Source organism: Macrotis lagotis, chromosome X (genome assembly GCF_037893015.1).
Source record: "Macrotis lagotis isolate mMagLag1 chromosome X, bilby.v1.9.chrom.fasta, whole genome shotgun sequence".
NCBI lineage: Eukaryota > Metazoa > Chordata > Mammalia > Peramelemorphia > Peramelidae > Macrotis > Macrotis lagotis.
The window spans coordinates 503,386,996-503,405,063 of record NC_133666.1 but is presented as its reverse complement, the minus strand read 5'-3'; the positions used below and the strand labels follow the sequence as shown (position 1 = coordinate 503,405,063).

At 35.1% G+C, this 18,068-nt stretch overlaps 1 protein-coding gene across 1 annotated transcript in view; it reads right to left on the bottom strand.

Annotated features, from left to right (window-relative positions):
- Positions 1-1,515: 1,515 nt before the first annotated feature.
- Positions 1,516-18,068, bottom strand: part of LOC141501097 (nuclear transport factor 2-like) — a 33,673-nt gene continuing 17,120 nt past the window's right edge. The window contains exons 3-4 of the mRNA XM_074204776.1: positions 3,578-3,676; positions 1,516-1,629 (exon numbers count right to left, since the gene is read on the bottom strand). Coding sequence (XP_074060877.1) covers positions 1,516-1,629; positions 3,578-3,676 — 213 coding nt within the window. The remainder of the gene's footprint in view (positions 1,630-3,577; positions 3,677-18,068) is intronic.

Sequence of the window (18,068 nt, the reverse complement as noted above, 5' to 3'; positions counted from 1 at the left end):
GGGTCAGATTTAGATTTGAAGTAAGGAAAAATTTCTTTATAATCAGAGACATTCAATAGTCTAATGAGCATCTATAGGATGTTCCCCTCACTGGAAGTCTTCAAGTAGTGCCTGGATGACCATTTGTCAGAGATGTGTGGAAGAGAACCATCTTCAGGTATAGGGGCAACTGGAAAGATGCCCCAAGCATCTGTGAACAATGAAAGACAGTGGGGTGGGAATGAATAGAGTGAATATGGAAAGGTTATAGGCTCAGGAGATGTGTGTACCCATTCTAGCTCTGCTAATAATTAGATAAATCACCCCTGTTCTGAGCCTGGGAACCTGTCTAAAAATGAAGGAATTGGTTAGACTTTAAATTCTCTTCCAGTTTTGACACTGTGAGGTATTGATTGGAACCAAACATAAAAAGTGCTACTTTATTTCTTTCTCAGTATGAATCAATATTTTGTGTTAATTTTTACATATCAAAACTGATATGTAGAACTTTCTTTTAAAATGTGTTAAACATAATAGAAAATTCATAAACCAGAATAAAAAAGCAAAAGGGTCTGGCTCTTCGTGCCTTCTGTTGGTATAAGGGAACATGGTATGCTCGTAATCTACAGAATACTTAGCAATTATTCTAATTAATACGACATAACCAAGCTCAGAGAGGTTGCCATTCCTCTAGAGTTAAAAATAAATCCATGTGTCTTGGGCACTTCTTTTGGCCCATTTAATGTAGTAGATTTTAGATAATTTTTTCTTTCATGGTTTTTTAAAAAAAAATAGCATTTCATCATTCCTAGTATCCAGAGTTGTGGTTCATTGTTTCATTGAAATTATATACTGAAATTGGTAACTTCACATATTTAAGAACATAAGGATGATAGGATTCAGTTTGATGGAACAGTAACACAAACATTATAAATCTGTGTGAAAAAGCAATTTCCTATATTCTAATATTTGACACGTAAAAGTCTACTTTGTGTCAGCCACCATCCCACAGATGTTCTGAGTACAGCTATAAAAATAACTTGCCTAGAATTAACTGCATTGCTAACTAATTTTTGGCTGAACACAAAGCAGGGGTATTAAGGAAGTGAATCGGGTTTTCCAATCCAGAGTTCCTTTAAAATGAGAAGTATCTATCGTTATTATTATTATTAAATTCATGCGTATGAAAGAATTTTCCCCCCTCAGTTCTAACAAATAAAAATGTGGTCCCCTAAACAAGGTCTTTTTTAAAAAAGGTACATTTTGCTTACATCTGTTTTCCCAAGACAGCACTTTGGTGCTTTTTCTATTTGAGTCAATTTCCCAGTATCGTGAAATTTTGATGCAGAGCTCTCCATCCTTTCCCTGAAGTTGCCCTTTGATTGTTTTACACAGCCATCCATGTTCTTTATTTTTTCAACACATAGCACAGCAGAACTAAACGAAAAAATCCAATGTTGTCTGTTTATCATATGTTGAATCAAGCCAAGAACAACCTGGTAGGGAAAGTGTGAGAGTAGAAAGAATACAAAATACTTAAGCAAAGTTGTACAAAGCCAGTCTAAAAATATCATTAGTGCAAATCCATTTGTCATTCATATTCTTCAGAATAAACAGTTGGTGGAATCCCATCACAGGCTCTTCATCTACCTTTTTAAAAAGAAGGGAGGAAGTTATTCTATGGTATTCAGTTTTTAATAATTTTTACTGTCTTTTTAAAACCTTACTACCATTTTGTAAATATCCTTTCCCTCCCTCTCATCCTCCCAGAAAGTCATCCCATATAACAAATAGCATTTTAAGACAAAAAAATAGAGGGAAAAATCAGCATAATTGATCAGTTCATTGAAAAAGTCTGAAAATACGTGCAATGTTACAACTTAAAAATCTTCCAGAGAGTCATAAGGAATGAAGTAGGGATATTTTCTCATATCTCTTCCTTTGTGCTTTTTTCTAATTTTGAAACATTGATTTGATTTTATGTTTGTCCTATTTATTAAATTATTGTAGTCATTATATATATATATATATATATATATATTGTTTTCTTAGTTCTATTTATATAGTGTTTTAAGTGGCATCCAATCATGATTAGTAAAATTAAATGTCATTATCAGACTATAGAGGAACATATTTCTCCTATGTCCCTTCTTACTAAAATACTTTATGCTTACCAAGACAGAAAGCTTTTATAGTTTTTTTTGTGAATTTTACAATAGATACAGTATGCATCAGAAGTGTATTTCATTTTGATGTTATCACTGTCCACAATCTTTGAAAAGATATGTATGTTTTAGACCTTTAGTGAATGAAGAGTACATATTTCCCACTCCCTCTGCCACCCCAATTCCAATCACTTCATTTGCCCTATTCTGTACATTAGTTTCATTAGCTTTTTTGAAGTATGGTAATAGAGATTGCCGTATTGCAGAATACAATATTTCAGATGTGGATTTATTAAATAAGGGTAAAATCACGTTTTTATACTTATTTATATCTGTTGACAAAAAAAGTGGATCAATATTCTCAGGAAATTATCTACAACTACTTAATTCCTGCTCTGAATTATAATTGCTGATTCAGATTCTTTTCTTTTAAACTATAATTTAGATTATTTACTTATAAATGCGTAGACTCATAACATATTTTGGTATTCTAATTCTCATCAGTTTGACATCTTCCCTATTCAGAAAAGTTGAGTGTCATTCAAATACCTGGAGATTTCATTCTTCCAAATCAACCATCATCTTTTTATTCTTACACACATTTGTCCCATGGATTGTCAAAAAGGGATTGTCACACTGTTTTTCAAAGAATTTTTAAACCTTTTAATATTTATACTCCTTCTCAGAGACCTCCCTGTTCTCATGTGACATTTTAATTTTTAAGGAAAATCAATCTTTTTCCTTTTACTAAGATGACCTCTTGACTATTGCTAGTTGGTCATAAATCCATATTTATTTTTTCTGAGTCTTTAATATAGTGATTACATAGTTTCCAGGCTTCTTATAGGTTATTGACTTTTTCAATTCCACCTCTCAGTCTTTTCCCCAAACATTTGCATTTTTCCTTTATTTCATAATAAATTTCTTGGTTTTCTTTCCTCTTACTATGGTTGAATTTACTTATCAATTCCTAGTCCAGTTTCTAGTCAATAATTAAGTCCAAGTGCAGTAAATTACCTCTCTATCCTGTCCTAGGCATCATTTAATGATAAATGATCAATCTAAAAGGTTTGATAGGATATATCCAAGTTGCTAGAATGGGTCCCTCTATGAATGATAAATTATATGGTGATTAAATAATAGATTACTTCACCCAAAGACTGAGGGTTTATGCCAAAGTTTCATCAATCTATTGGTAATCTGATTATGCAAGTAGAAATTCAACAACAACAACAATAACAAGTTTAATGGACAAGGGAAGAACTAAAGGGGTTGATGAATATATGGTCAATGTTGAGTCAAGGAAAGATTCAGAGAAGTACAGAGCGATTGTCAATAATATAATAAGGAAATAAGAAACAATGATAAAATTTTATACTTACCAAATACTTTTCTTAAATGCATTAAGTAGCATCAATTTTTAAAATCCTTACCTTTAACTGACCCACAACCATACTAAGGATACAGTTATCTGGAGCTGGTTGGTGATCTTGAGATGTGATACTGTGCTGGATTTTTTGGAATGGAAGATTCTAGTAAGAAGTGGAAGGGGGAAACACAGGCATAAAATATTTGAACTTCAAATAATAAACATTTATTAAATTTTACATGAACAAAAACAACAAATAGTATATTTACTTAGAAATTAGTACTATTAAATTCCTGGATAATTTTTAGGTCGAAATGAATGATTGCATTGTATTTGTTCAAAAAGCTAACATAAACTATTCTAGTTTGCTATTATTATGGAACTCCGAAAAACCTAAACTCAATATTCTATTTTCAAAGTTGGATTACTGCAAAGATAGAAGAAATAAATCCTAAGAATCAAAATGAAAATAAATGGAAAGGAATCATTTCATGTTCTAAAATTATATACTCAAAAGTCCTATTCAGATGACCTCACTGTGGTAGGGATCCTGGTTCTTTGAGGTTGTGCTGATTGAGTGCCAGCTCAAGACAGTCTTTAGTGAAAAGTACTGAATCAGTTACAGACTGTGGTCTTCAATATTGATTCTAGAAGACCATTTTCCATCAGTAACTCTACTAGGTTTCAGCAACATGTTCAGGTGATCAGTTCTGAAATCTCATCACCATGCAGTTTTTGATTTACAACACTTTCTCAACTCCCATCTAGTGTCGAACATGGAATCAGGAAAATTCTTCTTCCTGAGTTCAAATCTGGCCTTAGACTAACTGTGACACCCTGGGCAAATCGCTTAACCCTCTTTGCCCCAGTCATCTGAAAAAGAAGCTGGAGAAGGAAATGGAAAACCATTCAGCATCTTTACTAAGAAAACCTCATATAGGGGTGGCTAGGTGGCGCAGTCAATAGAGCACCAGCCCTGGAGTCAGGAGTACCTGAGTTCAAATCTGGCCTCAGACACTTAATAATTACCTAGCCATGCGGTCTTTGGCAAGCCACTTAACCCCATTGCCCTGCAAAAACCTTAAAAAAAAAAAGAAAAAAGAAAACCCCATATGGGTCACAGAGTCAGACATGACTAAAGCAACTGAACAACAACAAAAACAACAGCTCTATTCTGTCAGGTACCTCTCCCCTCTGATGGGAGAGATGGAGGGAAGAGCAATAAATTCCTCCCAAAGCCTTCCTTTATAGAGACCTAAGAACCATTTGCTTGGTCCATGGAACATCATAACTCCACTCTTGGTTCCACCCTAGTACTTTTCATTTTCAGCTTCCTTTTGTGGGTTTCTTGATTCCATTAGATAGTAAGCTACTTGAAGCCAGGGACTATTTTTCTGTTTCTTATTTGTATTGATAGTACTTTGCACAGTGCCTAAACATAATATGAACTTAGTAAAGGTTTGCTGAATTTGAGTTGATTACAAATATAAAAATATAGACATGGATACTGTGTCAATTGGTATTTCTTAACTTTTTTTTAATAGAGGGAGAAGAAGATTCTTGAGGAGTAACCATGGCATAAAACAAAAGCATCAACAAAAACTTGTGATGGGGTTTTGGCACATACCCAGATCAGCCAAGATGGAAGTTTCCACAAGGGAGATGCCAGGGACCTACTTCTGAGAGACCATTCTACTTTGACCTACCTCAATGCTGGGAACAAACTCTTTCCTTGAACAACAGAGTCAGAACTGCCTGCTTAAAAATCTACCTGATAGAAGATAGTCTCAAGGTCTTGTCACCACAGCAGGGACACCATTATTCAATCTTAAAAAGCACCTAGCAAAGTATTTGTCCTTCATTTTTGAAGAAGACCATGATATCAGGGAGGTGATGCCATGACAAGTATGTGAATTGTATCTGAGTGAGGTGATGCTCTGATAAGTCATCAGTCTTACATTCACCTTCAGAATCACCTGGGTCCAGTGGCCAGATATAAATCAGAATGACTGGAGGTGATCCTGGATAAAAGGCTGTCAGGGTTAAGTGACTTGCCTAGAGTCATACAACAAGTGAGTATCAGTTGTCTGAGACAGGACTCCAACTCCTGTCCTACTGACTCCAGGGCCAGAGTTCAATCCACTGTGCCACCTTAGCTGCCCTAACTAGCAAAGTGGATTGAGAAGATTGAGGAGCTGGTTAAGTAGATTGAAAAAGAATGGTTTGACAGATAACAGGAGAGCCAGTAAAGTGCAGTGTCAGGAAAACTTAGGAGAAAATATCCAGGAGATGATCGATAATATAAAAAGCTACAGAGGAGTCAAGGATGAAGACTGAAACAGACCATTAGATTTGTTATGTAATAGACTGTTTCTATTCATGAATTGGAAAATGTCTAAATGGTATACTATTATGACTTGAGAAATGACCAAAAGAATGGTTTCAAAGAAACATGGGAAGGTTTGTATGAACTAATTCAGAGTAAAATAAACAGAACCAGGAGAATAATTTATGTAAAAACAGCAACTTCATAAAGACAACGTTGAAAGACTTAAGAATTCTGACTGATGCGATGATTAGCAGTGATTCTAGAGGATGCATGCCACTGACTTCCAGGTAAACTTCCTGGCCACAAACAATTTGAGAGTTTATTTTGCTTGAATGTGAGTATTTGTTACAAAATTTGTACTTTTCTCTTTTTTTCCCAATGGGAATGGGAAGTAGAAAGGAGAGAAAATAAATTCTTGATGAGACAAAAAATTTTTAAAATATATAAGGATATTTTGAGTTCTGGCCAAGATGGCGGAGAGAAGACAGGCACAGTTCTAAAGTCTCCTGATCTTTCCCCATCTATCATATGAAACAAACCTCTTAACAGAAATCTGACCCACAAACCCCAGAAAGAAAAGCCAGGAGAAAGAACATCTACCTCAGGATTTGTCTTCCGCAGCAGCCTTGGGCAAATTCAGGCGGGTGAGTCTGGGCAGGTGAGTCTGGGTGCAGAGCGTGGATCAGCCCCAGATCAGCCAGATTAGCAGCTGAATTGGAGCCAGTGACTCTGAGGGCCTGAGAGATGGCCCTGCTTGATCAGTGGTGGGGCTAGACTACTGGGGCTTGAGTCAACTAGGGAGCAGAGGCACTGGTGTTGGTGCTGTCCCTCTGGAGCTTGCCAACAGGGCTGGGGGGAGAGTTCCGGTGCCAGAGAGCTGTGGACACCATCCCTGGGCTCATCAGGTCTGAGTAACTCTGAGTATATGCCTCCATTGTGGCTGAGGCCTCTTTCCAGAACAAACAATTGCAGACTACTTCTGCCTCAGGCACAGGTGTGTGAGCAGAAGAACCAGCCCAGCTGACAAAAGGGAGAGGAATGACCTCACCCCAGGGTAAAGCCCACCTTTGAGTGAAGGCAAAGAGATTCAATAGCTTCAATTGCTCCCTTCAAGCTAAGGGAGAAGGCCTCAATCAAGGTCACAGACACTCCAGAGAAAGCAACCAGCACCTCCTACTGGCTAACCAGAGAAATTGCATTCAGTGAGTAAAGCCTCTAGTGATCCCAAACCCCTGTAAACCAGCCCCTCCCCAACTCAAGGTCTTAGCAAAATGAAGGAGGGTCAGTGGAAAGGTGGATCTATAGAAAAATTCTTGGAAGGAAAAGACCCTAATTCAGAGAAACCTAGAACCTCTGAGGAGAATATGATCTGTCCTCCAGCACAGAAAGACTTCCTTGTAGAAATAAGGAAGGAGTTTAAATATCAACTGGAAAATTTGTTAGAGACAATTAATACCTTGCAACAAGAAAGTAAATCATTAGAAAATACAATTGGTCAAATACAAAATGAGACTAAATCTCTCAAATCCTCAATTGGATGAACACAAAATGAGAATAAATCTCTCAGATCATCAATTGGACAAAGACAAAATGAGTATAATGTTCTCAGATCCTCATTTGGGCAAATGCAAAAAGAAAATAATTCTCTCAAAACCTCAATTGGTCAAATGGAAAGCTCTTTCAAAAGTAGAATTGACCAACTGAAAAAGGAGTTGTAAAAGGTTAATGAAGAAAACTCCTCCCTAAAAAAAAGAGGAGTCTGCAGAAACTAATGACTTCATGAGACAGCAAAAGCCTGTTAAACAAAATCAAAGAACAGAAAAAATAGAAGAAAATGTAAAATACCTCATCAGCAAAACCACTGACCTTGAGAATAAGTCGAGGAGGGGAAACCTGAGAATTATTGGACTTTCTGAAAACACTGAAGAGGAAAAAAAAAGCCTGGGCTTACTATTACAGGATCTAGGGATGGAAAATTGCCCTGATATCATGGCACCAGAGGGCAAAGTAGTTATTGAAAGAATACATCGATCCCCGCCAGAAAAAAGACCCTAAAATGAAAACTCCAAGGAATGTTGTAGCAAGATTCCAGAATTATCAGATAAAACAGAAAATCCTGCAAGCAGCCAGAAAGAAGCAATTTAAATATCAAGGAGCTACAGTAAGGATTACACAGGACCTGGCTGCATCAACATTAAGGGATTGAAGGGCCTGGAATGAGATATTTCAAAGAGCAAGGGAGCTTGGAATGCAGCTAAGAATCTACTATCCCACAAAGCTGAGCCTCCTCTTCCAGGGAAAAAGATGGACATTTAACGAAATGGAAGAATTGAAAAAATTCCTGATGAAAAGACCGGAGCTAAACAGAAAATTTGGACATCAAAAAAGGAGGTTCAAGAGACACATGAAAAGGTATAAAAAAGGGGGGGGGGGGCGGTAAAAGGGAAAAAAAACTGCTATCCAATAAGTTAAAACTGGCTATATCCCAGCATGGGGGAAAAGATTCTCATAAATCTTGAGAACTGTAACTCTAACAGAGAGAATATACCTAGCCAGAAGTGATGGACATTCATAACCTATCCATGAGATTGCTATCTAATGGGATGTAACTGGTTTTAACCCCACTTGGGAGAAAAACACTAATAACTCTCAAGAATTTTAACTCTATTAGATAGAATGTACTTAGCTAGAAGTTACGGATACTCAGAATTTTCTATGACTCCGATAGAATGATCTAAAAAACACTACCTCCTTAGAAAGGGGGACAGGAAGGAGATGGGAGGAGGGAGGGGATTGAATGGGGTAAATCTCATTACACTAAGAGGTACAAAATACCTATGATAATAGAGGGGAAGAAGGGAGGAGATGAGAAACACCTGAATCTTCTTCTTATTAGACTTGGCTTAAAGTCAATTTACACATAGTTAGTTAACTTAAAAAACATCTAACCTTTCAAGTATTAAAAGGGGAAAAGGTAAGGGGGGAAAACAGAGAAAGGGAGGGGCAGTGGGGAACAAAGGGGAACTAATAAAAGGTAGGGAAGGAAAAAGGGAAAAAGGTTAAGGGGAAAGAAAGGGGAGGGGTGATATAGGAAGGCAAACACACTGAAGGGGGTGGTATTCAGAAACAAAATACTGGGGAATATGGATAAGGGGGGCGGGGGGGAAATACAAACAGAGGGAAGATAGCATGGAGGGCCATAAAGAATTAGTAATCATAACTTTGAATGTGAATAGGATGAACTCTCCCTTAAAACGTAAGTGAATAGCAGAGTGGATTAAAAACCAGAATCCTGCAATATGCTGCTTACAAGAAACTCATTTAAAGCAGAAAGATACATATAGAGTAAAGGTAAAAGGTTGGAGAAAAATATATTTTGCTTCAGCTGAAGTGATGCAATCCTTATCTCAGACAAAACAGCAGCAAAAATAGATAGTGTTAAAAGAGAAAAGGAAGGAAACTTTATTCTCCTAAAAGGTACCATAGACAATAAAGTTATTTCAATACTGAATATATATGCACCCAAATGGGATAGCATCCAGATTATTAGAGGAAAAGCTGAAAGAACTACAGGAAGACATAGACAGCAAAACTCTACTAGTGGGAGACCTCAACCTCCCACTCTCAGATCTAGATAAATCGAATCATAAAATAAGCAGGAAATAAGTTAAGGAAGTAAATAGATTGTTAGAAAAACTAGATATGGTAGACTTATGGAGGAAATTGAATGGGGATAGAAAGGAATATATACCTTTTTCTCTGCAGTATATGGAACTTATACAAAAATTGACTATGTACTAGGACATTAAAAACCTAATGGTCAACTGCAGAAAGGCAGAAATAGTGAATACATCTTTCTCAGATCACAGTGCAATAAAAGTCATATGCAATATTGAGCCAAGGAGACATAGACCCAGAACCAGTTGGAAACTTGAATAAATTCATTTTAAAGAATGAGTGGACCAAAAAACAAATTATAGAAAGAATTAACCATTTTATCCTAAATAATGACAATAATGAAACAACATACCAAAACCTATGGGATTCACTCAAAGCGGCTCTCAGGGGATATATTATAGCTCTAAATGCTTATATGAATAAACTGGAGAAAGAGGAAATCAATGAACTAAATACGCAACTAAAAAAATTAGAGAAAGAACAAATCAAAAATCCCCAATTAAGTACCAAATTAGAAATTCTAAAAATTAAAGGAGAAAATAATAAAATTAACAGCAAAAAACTATTGAATTAATAAATAAAACCAAAAGTTGGTATTATGAAAAAAAACAATGAAATTGATAAACCTCTGGTCAATTTGATTAAAAAAAAGAAAGAAGAAAACCAAATTGCTAGTATCATAAATGAAAAAGGTGAACTCACCACCAATGAGGAGGAAATTAAAGTAATAATTCGAAATTATTTTGCCCAACTCTGTTCCAATAAATATGATAATCTAAGTGAAATGGATGAATATTTACAAAAATATAAGTTGCCCAGGTTAAATGAAGAAGAGATTAAATACCTAAACAGCCCTATCTCAGAAAAAGAAATTCAACAAGCCATTACTGAACTCCCTAAAAAAAATCTCCAGGGCCTGATGGCTTCACAAGTGAATTCTACCAAATATTTAAGGAACAATTGGTTCCAATCCTATACAAATTCTTTGGAAAAATAGGGAAAGATGGAACTTTGACTAACTCTTTCTATGAAACTAATATTTTACTGTTACTTAAACCGGGAAGAGTTAAAATAGAGAAAGAAATTATAGACCTATCTCCCTGATGAATATAGATGCAAAAATATTAAATAAAATCTTAGCAAAATGATCACAACAAGTCAACACTAGGATAATACATTATGGCCAAGTAGGATTTATCCCAGGAATTCAGGGTTGGTTCAATATTAGGAAAACTGTTAGTATACTCAATTATATCAACAACAAACTTATCAGAAATCATATGATCATATCAATAGATGCTGAAAAAGCTTTTGACAAAATGCAGCATCCATTCCTATTAAAAACACTAGAGAGAGTGTAGGAATAAATGGACTGTTCCTTAAAATAATTAGCAGTATCTATCTGAAACAAGCATTATATTCAATGGGGAGAGGCTAGAGGCATTCCCAATAAGATCAGGGGTGAAACAAGAATGCCCATTATCACCACTACTATTCAATATTGTATTAGAAATGTTAGCATCAGCAATTAGAGAAGGAAAAACAAATTGAAGGAATTAGAATTGGGAAGGAAGAGACAAAATTCTCACTCTTTGCAGATGACATGATGGTCTACCTAGAGAATCCCAAGAAATCATCTAAAAAACTACTAGAAACAATTAGCAATTTTAGTAAAGTGGCAGGTTATAAAATAAACCCTCATAAATCCTCAACTTTTCTATATATGTCTAGCAAGAAACAGCAGGAAGAGCTAGAAAGAGAAATCCCATTCAAAGTAACCTCAGACAATATAAAATATTTGAGAGTCTATTTGCCAAGACAGACTCAGAATCTTTTTGAAAACAATTATAAAACACTTGTCACACAAAATAAATTAGATTTAAATAACTGGGCAAATATCAACTGCTCATGGATAGATAGAGCTAATATAATAAAAATGACAATTCTACCAAAACTAAATTATCTGTTTAGTGCCCTACCAATCAAAATTCCAAAAATTAATGAGTTAGAAAAAAATTGTAAGTAAATTCATATGGAGAAATAAAAGTCAAGAATTGCCAGGAGCTTAATGAAAAAAAGTACAAAAGAAGGTGGCTTAGCCCTACCAGATCTAAAATTATATTATAAAGCATCAGTCATCAAAACTGGTATTGGCTAAGAAATAGAGTGGTGGACCAGTGGAATAGACTAGGTGTAAAAGCAGGAGATGATTATAGTAATCTGCTGTTTGATAAACCCAAAGAGTCTGGCCATTGGGATAAAAACTCCCTCTTTGATAAAAATTGCTGGGAAAATTGGAAGTTAGTATGGAAGAAACTTAGATTAGACCAATACCTCACACCCTTTACCAAGATAAGATCCAAATGGTTACAGGACATAGACATAAAAAAATACTATAAGCAAATTAGAAGATCAAGGACTAGTCTACCTGTCAGATCTATGGAAAGGGGAACAGTTTATGACTAAGGAAGAGTTGGAGAATATCACCAAAAACCAATTAGATGATTTCGATTACATTAAATTAAAAAGCTTTTGCACAGATAAAACCACTGTAACCAAGATCAAAAGAAATGTAGTAAATTGGGAAACGATCTTTACAACTAATGATTCTGACAAAGGACTCATTTCTAAAATATACAGAGAAGTGAGTCATATTTTTAAAACAAAAAGCCATTCCCCAATTGACAAATGGTCAAAGGATATGCAAAAGGAATTTACCGATGAGGAGATCAAAGTAATCCATAGCCATATGAAAAAATGCTCTAAATCATTAATTATTAGAGAAATTCAAATTAAAGCTTCCCTAAGGTACCACCTCACACCGCTTGATTGGCCAATATGACCAGGAAGGATAATGATCAGTGTTGGAAGGGATGTGGGAAATCTGGGACACTATTACACTGTTGGTGGTGCTGTGAACTCATCCAACCCTTCTGGAGAGCTATTTGGAACTATGCCCAAAGGGCAACAAAAATGTACATACCCTTTGACTCAGCAATACCACTACTGGGTCTATACCCTGAAGAGATGAGGAAAAAGGGTAAAAGCATTACTTGTACAAAAATATTTATAGCAGCCCTGTTTATGGTGGCAAAGAATTGGAAATGAAGTAAATGTCCTTCATTTGGGGAATGGCTTAGCAAACTGTGGTATATGTATGTCATGGAACACTATTGTTCTATTAGAAACCAAGAGGGACAGGAATTCAGGGAAGCCTGTAGAGATTTGCATGAACTGATGCTGAGTGAGATGAGCAGAACCAGAAAAACACTGTACACCCTATCAGCCACATGGGGGTGATGTTCAACTTTGATGAACTTGCTCGTTCCATCAGTGCAACAACCAGGGACAATTTTGGGCTGTCTGCAATGGAGAATACCATCTGTAACCACATAAAGAGCTGTGCAGTTTGAACAAATTTCAAGGACTATTCCCTTTATTTTAGGAAAAAACCGAGACATCTTATTGTTTGATCTTATTATCTCTTATACTTTTTGTTTCCTCTTTAAGGATGTGATTTCTTTCCCATCACACTCAATTTGGATCAATGTGCAACATGGAATCAAAATAAAGACTGACAGATTGCTTTCCGTGGGGGGGTGGGGGTGGGGGGAGGGAATTAAGATTGGGAAAAAAATTGTAAAATTCAAAACTCAAATAAAATCTTTTAAAAAACAAAAAAATATGTAAGCACATTTTAAGAGATAATTGGTAATTTTGGAGAAAAATTTCAATTGAATGTTGAGGTTGGAAGCCAGAATACAAAAAATAAAGGACTGAAAAGAAAGTTAAAAGAGGTACCAATTAAAGACTTCTTTCTCATGGTGTTAACTGAAAATAGAAAAAGAGATATAGTATAACAGGTTCTAAGGATGATTAGATTGAGAGGATTTTTCAAGGGTGAGTGAGACAGAGGAATGTTTATGGATTTTTCTTTTCTTTTTAAAATCAGAGAGGGATCCAGAAGAGCCTGAAGATAAGGGACAGTGTGGGGATGACAGCATCATCAATTTGATTGAGGAATCATGAGAAAATGTGATCAAGGATATAGTATTTGCCTTGGAAAGGAGAACGGCTACCTCTTTCCTGTAGACCAGAGGAAGAGGAAATCATGGAAGCAGAGTGCTATGGGAGGTAGAAGGATTTCTTGTCAAATGGCCTCCATTTTTTTAGTGATGTACAAAGAGAAGTCCTCAGGGTGGGAGAATAGGAGAGGAGTGCCATGGGAGGATTGCAGATAGATGAAAAACTAACTACTGTACTTAAAAGGAAAAGCAAATCAATTAAAGACATATAAAAGAATATAGTGAAGGTCCTGGTGAAATTAAGTACTAAAAATTTATACTGAAGTGGACCCAATCAATGGAGTTTCATAATTTTTCCTAGTTCCATTCAGCAATAAGTGAATAAGAGAAGAGGAAAGGTTGATGGTGTGAGTAATCCAAAACATGATCAGTGACAGAACAAGGGGGGAGAGATTCAAGTGTTGAGGATAATGTAGAATTGGGAGTGATTTTCTAAAGGGTTGAAGAAGGAAAGGGAGAAAATTTAACAAGTATAGAGAATATGACTTGGGAAAGAAATGAAGGCTATAGGGACTATAAGTCATGATGAATATGAAAAACTGGATTAGGGACCATAAGAAAGAGGGAAAGATGCCATAGCTTCACTTTTATTCTAATTATTATGTATTAATTTCAGTCTTTGTTTTATCCAACTGGTGATCTAACTTCAGAGGTAGTTAATTGTAGAATAATTTCTACATCAATAATCAAATATTTCCCTTTCCCCTTGTCAGAGAACTATCCTATACAACAAATAGAATTTTTCAAAAACAAAAAAAAGAAAAAGGAAAAGGAAAAATTCAGTATGCCTATCAATGCATTGAAAAAGTCTGAAAGCCTATACAATGTGCAATATTAATGGGCCTCCCTCTCCATGAAAGGGTAGGTTGATATGGGAGGAGGGTTTATTCATATCTCTTTACTGCACTCATACTTGATCTTTATAATTTTGTTAATTCACTTTTTATTTTGTATATTTAGTAGTTCTTCCCATTTCCATTGCAGAAGTCCTTGTATATATCATTTTCTTGGTTCTTCTTACTTATAATCTATATCAGTCCATTTAGATCTCTCTGTATTCATCACATTTATTTATTACAGTCCTATAATATTTTATTACATTAGTTCATTCCATTCCATTCCATTCCATTCCATTCCATTCCATTCCATTCCATTCACATTTAGCCATTCCCCAATTGATGAACATCTAGTTCAGTCTCAATTCATTGCTATACCCAAAAGTGCTGCTACAAATATTTTGGTTTATAGAGACCTTTCTCCTTATCAATGATTTCCTTAGGCATAGGGTATGGACATTTTAGTCACTTTATTTGCATTACTCTAATTTGATTTCAAAAATGGTTGTAACAATTCACAGATTGATCAACAATGTAACAGTATTCTTTTTAGCCCACAATCCTTCCAACATTATTATCATTTTTAGTTAACTTTGCTAATTTTCAAGGTATGAGGTAAAAACTCAGGGTGTTTTTGTTTTGCATTTCTTTAATGTTTTGTCTGGATACGAACTCAGGTCCTCATGATTCCAGTGTGTGCCACTTTGCCACCTAGTTACTACTGTTGTCAATGATTTGGAACATTCTTTGATATGCTTGGGAATACTTTGCGATTCTTTTAAGAACTCATGACCTTTGAGCATTTATCTATTGTTGAATGACTATTAAACAGACAGAAGGATATTAATAATTTATATTTCTTGGATAAAAAAACATCAGAAATTTGATACAAAGATGTTTTTCCCATTCAACTACTTCCCTTATCTTACATATATAAACTTTGTCTTTACATGAGCTTTTAAGTTTCATGATATCAAAGTTATCTATTTCATATTTTGCAATTATATCCCTTGTTTGGTTAAGAAGATATTATTTACCCATGGCTGTGAAATGTATATGATCTGCTTCTCTTTTAATTTTTAAAAATCAATTGGTCTTTAAAAAAATCAATTGGTTTTTAATGTTAAGGACACACATTCATTTAGATTGTGTTGTGGAATAATATGTGAAATATTTATCCAAATGTCATTCCTACTAGACTGCTTTCCAATTTCCTCAATTGCTTTCCAATATTCCTAGCAGTTTTTTAATCAAAAAAGGAGTTTTTTCCCTTAGGTAATTTATGTTTTCCATATCAACATGTTATCAAACAGTTTCACAACATTGGTCTATCTATTTTTAAATTGGTATAAGATAGTTTTGAGAACTAGTGCTTTATAATATAATTTGAGGTCTCAAGGTGTCATTCTCCATTCATTCCTATCCCTTTTCAACATTTCTCTTGCTATTCTATATCTTTCTCTTTCTTGAAGTTTTTTACATCAGTCATTTTGGGCCTCTCCCCCTCCTCCAAGCAGTGAGCCTTCCCATGTAACAAAGAAAAGCACGTAAGTAAAAGTAATACAGCTACATCTTCTAACATTTTTTGCATCATTTATGCCTATAATACCTTAATTCAAGGAAAGAAGAGAAAAACATTCTTGGCTTGTTCAATTTTATTTTCTAAGACTGAGTTGTTTAAGCTACTTTTTTTCTTATTTTCTGTTTTTATAGTTTTGTAGGACAATCATATTTTTTGTTAAAAATTATAACACTTCAATATAATTATGTTGACAAATTCTTATCAATCATCTAACCCCTGCTCTGCTTAACTGTCAATCTCTTTTCTATTTTTTCAGAAATTTTAAGGTAGATATCCTTTCAGGGAAGAGAGATACAAAGTTTATTATCTTTGCCAAAAACAAAAATGTGTGAGAGCATAGGGACAAAACTATTGCCGTTGGCATCTTTTTTTTTTAAGGTTTTTTTTTTTTTTGGCAAGGCAATGGGGTTAAGTAGCTTGCCCAAGGCCGCACAGCTAGGTAATTATTAAATGTCTGAGACTGGATTTGAACTCAGGTACTCTTGACTCCAGGGCCAGTGCTCTATTCACTGCGCCACCTAGCTGCCCCTGGCATCTTTTACATAGACAACATTAAGTCAGCCAGGATATTTCTCCCTATTTGTGATCACACCAATTTAAACCAAGTTAACTCCATCAGTCACTATAATTAGGTTAGCAGTACCAAACTTGATGAAATCAGTGATCTTGTCAGCTTCTAAATTAATCTATATTGTATCATTCACTTTAGTGAGAGGAACTGGGTAATGGATCATATCAATATCAAGGGTCATCAGATAGGGAATACCTTTTGTATCCACAAAGATTTTTCTCACTTTCACAATTTATGTTTAGTCTCCTCAACTGTGATATGATAAACAGCAAAGCATCCATTTGTGTTATAAACCAAATGAAAGTGTTCACCTGCCTTCTCAATGCTAATGACATCCATAAAGCCAGCACGATATGTAATATCAGTGCAGACCTTGCCATCAATATTGATGAATTGTTGCATGCAGATCTTCTTTACTTCATCTCCAATCAGGGCATAATTAAGTCTGTTTCCCAGGAAAATGATGAGACATTCTCTCAGCTTTTGGGGACCTGTGGATGGTCTTGGAGCAAAAATTCTTGTTAAGTTATTCAGCATTCAGTGCTTTGAAGCTGCTACATGCTTCTTGGCACCTTAAGCCATGTTACACTGTACCTGAGATAAAGTGGAAAATTTACTTGGCTGTGGGTTCAGAGGCTGTGTGTGTCTGGCCACATTACTTTAATTCTCTGGACCTCAGCATCTTTAGTAGAAGCATGACTAGTCAATCTCAGGGTACACGGCAAACAAATCTTTTGTTTTTCCAAATGAATTTTGTTTTTTTTAAGTTCAACAAAATGTTCATGTAGCAATTTGATTTATATATTATTAGACATTGCCATTTTTATTATTTTGGTATGGCACTGAATATTCTTGAAGCTATTTAAGTCTTTATTTCTTTAAGGAATTCTTTGTAATTAAATCTACACAAGTATTCTATGTTCTTTGATAGAATAATATTCATATACTTCATGTATTTTGAGAGAGAGTGACAGGGACAAGAAAGAGATATAGAGAAAGAAAGCAAAAAGAAACAAAGACGTTTTAATTTGCATTCTGAATTCATCAGTTCTCTATGCTGAGGTGGATAATTTGTTTCCTCATGAGTCTTTTGAAATTGTAGAGGATTATTGTTTGATAGGGTTACCAAGCCTTTCAAAGTTTATTATTTTTATAATATTCATGTTACTAGGTAAACTGTTCTGGTTCTGTTTTCACTTTGCATCAATTCGTGTAATTCTTTCTAGGTTTTTTTTTTTCCCAGAACACATTCCTTTCAACACTTCCTAAGGCAAGATAATATCCCATAATTGTTCAATCATTCTTCAGCTGAGGACCATTTCTTCAGTTTCCAATTCCATGAAAAGAGCTGTTATAAATATTTTTGTTCATAGGGATCCTTTTCCATTATTTTTGATGTCTTAGGGATATAGACTTAGTAGTGATAATAACGGTAACGCAGACAGCTAAGTGGCACAGTGGATAGAGCACTGTC